The sequence below is a fragment of the Diadema setosum genome, chromosome 1 (assembly GCF_964275005.1).
Source record: "Diadema setosum chromosome 1, eeDiaSeto1, whole genome shotgun sequence".
Classification (NCBI taxonomy): Eukaryota; Metazoa; Echinodermata; class Echinoidea; order Diadematoida; family Diadematidae; genus Diadema; species Diadema setosum.
In genome coordinates, this window is record NC_092685.1 from 37,770,890 (window position 1) to 37,774,345 (window position 3,456).

General features: G+C 45.7%; 1 protein-coding gene across 1 annotated transcript; it reads right to left on the reverse strand.

Moving 5' to 3' along the window:
- Positions 1-458: 458 nt before the first annotated feature.
- On the reverse strand, positions 459-2,409 carry LOC140230235 (uncharacterized). The gene has a single exon (XM_072310418.1). It carries the CDS (start codon positions 2,205-2,207, stop codon positions 459-461), a length of 1,749 nt encoding a protein of 582 aa, XP_072166519.1. The 5' UTR covers positions 2,208-2,409.
- Between the last annotated feature and the right edge of the window lie 1,047 nt (positions 2,410-3,456).

Below are 3,456 nucleotides of genomic sequence, written 5' to 3' on the forward strand. Positions count from 1 at the left end.
GACTTCATTGGGGGCTTCACACACGTCACAATCACTTCACGAAAGTGAATTCATATATACCATTTCTCTAAGCACAATGTAAATTCATATCATAATAAATCAGACTTATTGCATCACCCATAGCAGATCCTTCATTTCCTTTTTTTGGAAGCCCCCATTAAGGCCACACTCTACTAATGCCCTTGGAAAAGGGTTTGCTACAATCACATTAGTAATTTCACACAAATCAGAAAACACTACAAGCATTTAGGCAGTCTACACTGTATCATCAAAAATGTTGACAGTGTGTGCATTAATATTCTTGTTTTGCCAGATCACACTGTCACGCTAAAACTTGTCGGGCCAAATGCAAACACATTTAATGTGCCATAAACTGTGGATTTTAAAAGCAACACTACTTTAAATAAGAAATCATACATTGTATTTCTAACAGCAGGTGTGCCATCCCTTTCTAACATTTATCGAGAAATGCAAGTGTTTGTGACAACACTTGGCTCCGTCTTGGGCAACCGTGGCATGTCAACCTCCACCCTTCGGATACGGATGCGCTGTTTGTAGTGGTAGTCCCTCAGGAATTCCTTGAGACTGTTCGGCAACTCCAGGTAACAGATGCTGTCATAGTTGAGGTGCTGGCATATCCGAGCTCGGGCCAACTCCTGCAGCGATGGGGGGTTGATCCGGGGCAGAGGGTTGGTCAGCATGGGCTCAAAGAACATGCAGTAGTTTGGATCTTTGTAGTGCTCCAGGAGGCCACAGATTGTGTCTGAAGAGTACACTCCTGGATCGTGCGCATCAAAGCTGAACTTGTGGTTCCATTGCTCTATTCGGGCATGAAGTGTGCGTCCATAGCGACAGAAGCTCACAGAGAACAGGAACTCCTCCTGAGCGCTATCGCGAAGCAAGAAGGTACCCTCTGGTTTGTTCTCCAGAAGATTATCAGCCTCATATCTATCAATCTTCCCCCAGTAGTAGCTAGCTTTCATAATGTTCCACTGGTCTGGCACCAAGCAGTGCATGTAATCAATTTGGGTATGGACTGTTCTGGGTATGAAAGTCCCTGATGGCGTGAGGGATCCATACAAATCGTAAATATTCTCTGTCGTGTGTGATGCACCGGCAGCACTAACAGCGTTTCCAACAGGTGCATTATTTGCTCTTGATGCGCTCTGTAAAATGGAAGTATTACTGGGTTCCTCAGTTACACGAGTTAATGTACTAAGTTCAGAAGAAGTAGCTCCAGTGCAAGGTGATGCTGTGAGAGGTGCCTGCGCCTGTTGAGCAACTAGAGATGCATCAATGCCCTCCTCGATTTCACGCTCTCTCGCCGCCCTCTCAATATCTTCAACACAGTCAATGGGGTACTTGTCAGGATCAAACTTGGCAAAGTTCACGAGTGGATCTTGCTTACCACTTCCAGTCTTCTTCGACGCTCCTCTGTTGCCTCTTTCTGACTTTGCGCGCCGCTTCGCACGATGTTTGACTTTTCTGGAAGCAGGTGGCGAGTTTCGGTCTGCCTCATCACTCTCAGAACTGTCAGTCTCATCATCCCTACGACTGAAGCGCCTAAACATTCGACTTGTAAAAGATCGGGAATGTCTCAATGCTGTGCGGCTATCAACTTGAGTATCAGAATCCCCTTCTCCCTCAATGGCTCTTTCATTTCTTTTCGTGTGTGATTCCTGAATTTTCAATTTGGACAGCAACTGACTGGCTGCTTTGCTGAATTTCTTGAAGGTTGTGTTGCTGTTACTTTTGTGTCTGTATGCCTTTCGTCTCGAACTTCCTGCCGTACTTGAATCGGAGTCGCTACCTTGGAGGTAATGTATCGTTTCGTTGCAGCGTAACATATCCGGGTCCATTCTTGGTTGGCTCCTTCCTGATGTAACACGGTTGCATGTTAATGCCTTGGGTTTAACTACCACAGGTTCATCATGATGTACAGCTCTCTGCTTAGGTTCTAACCAATGCACAGATGCAGTTGTAATATTGCAGTTTTTTACATCTGTGTTTACGACATTACTGCCTATTGTCTGGACAGATGCATTACTTTCAGACCACGATGTTGTACATGTTGTCCTGTTGGGAGTCACAGAGGAAGGCCCATTTGTTGCATCCCCCGTCAGGGATGAAAAGTCGGTCGCCTCACATTGCAGTTGTGGGGACGAATTTGATCGCCGCTTTGACAGACTGAACTTTTCCGAAGCCATTGTCTCATCAAACTTGCCAACAGATATTCGATGATACGTTATCAAATTAATCAGTATGCAACACCAACAGTGAGTGGTATTAACACTTCATTCCGAGAAGTGTAACGTTACAGTACTAACCAGAGGTTCTAATAAGATCTCATCCCAAACTAGGTTAGCAGCAGAAGTTAGATTTCTTTTGATTTTTAAGCGCTCTCGTACTCTTCACCACAGACTCTATTCTCTAAATTCCATTTCCAACAATCTTATTCACAAATATGAAAGAAGTCATTAAACGTGCTGGAGCTCGGAGGAGAGTCCTGTTCGTCATCTGCACAATCCACTTTGACCACACTTCATCATAATTCTAACGTGTTAGTAACTCGTCAAGTTTCACTCAGTCAGTGTAGGCCTAATAAAGTCAATGTTTCCTGTGAATCGTGTGCTGTGAGTTTCCATGGGAATCCTATTTATGTTAGGGTGCCTACACCAAGTTTCTCACGCGGTGTCACGCCACGGCCGATGCCGCAACCTGCTCTAGCTCCCTGAGGCTGAGCTGCTCGCTGTGATTCGCACGAGAAAAAGGGAGTGCGACGCAACGGGTTTATATTCACGGCGACGAAATATCACACGATCGCCATGAACATTGATGACTCACCGCTCCTACATACACCGGCTATTATTAGCACGTATTGGTGCATCATTCCTCAGCAAACATTACGTGCATTGACTTCCTCGGGTCCACCAGACAAGTCGGAAACGTTTACGAGAGGAAAACCTTTGCGTGTGTGTAGTCCGCAGACGTTGCGAAGAGCGATATCGTTCAGCCGGGTTGCGTACTGGGGGATCTTCTGGACAACACACAGACGGTTTTCACAACTCCTTTATGAATCGGGTCGACGCTGCCGTTGTTTGGCCTTGCATCTTCATCACTCCCGCCTTCGCGAAATCACTGATTTATTATAAACATGTCGACGTATCAGTTGACTTTTGTAAATCACCAAATGATAGCTGACAGGCGGATTGTTCTGTTCGACGCATAGAGGAGCCGTGGATTTCCAGATACAGTCCTGTAGTGCTTTTTTTAAGCGTTATTATACTCCCGATCGATCCCCGGTTCACAATAATCACATCTGTGGGATATAAGAACCACACACACATTACGGATGGACGCGTCGTCTAATAAACCCATGCAAATGTTGTGCGCGCGCTGTGTCGAAGTGTTGCGAGATGAGACAGCAAGAGTCGGTCGATGCATTCAGCAGCAGCG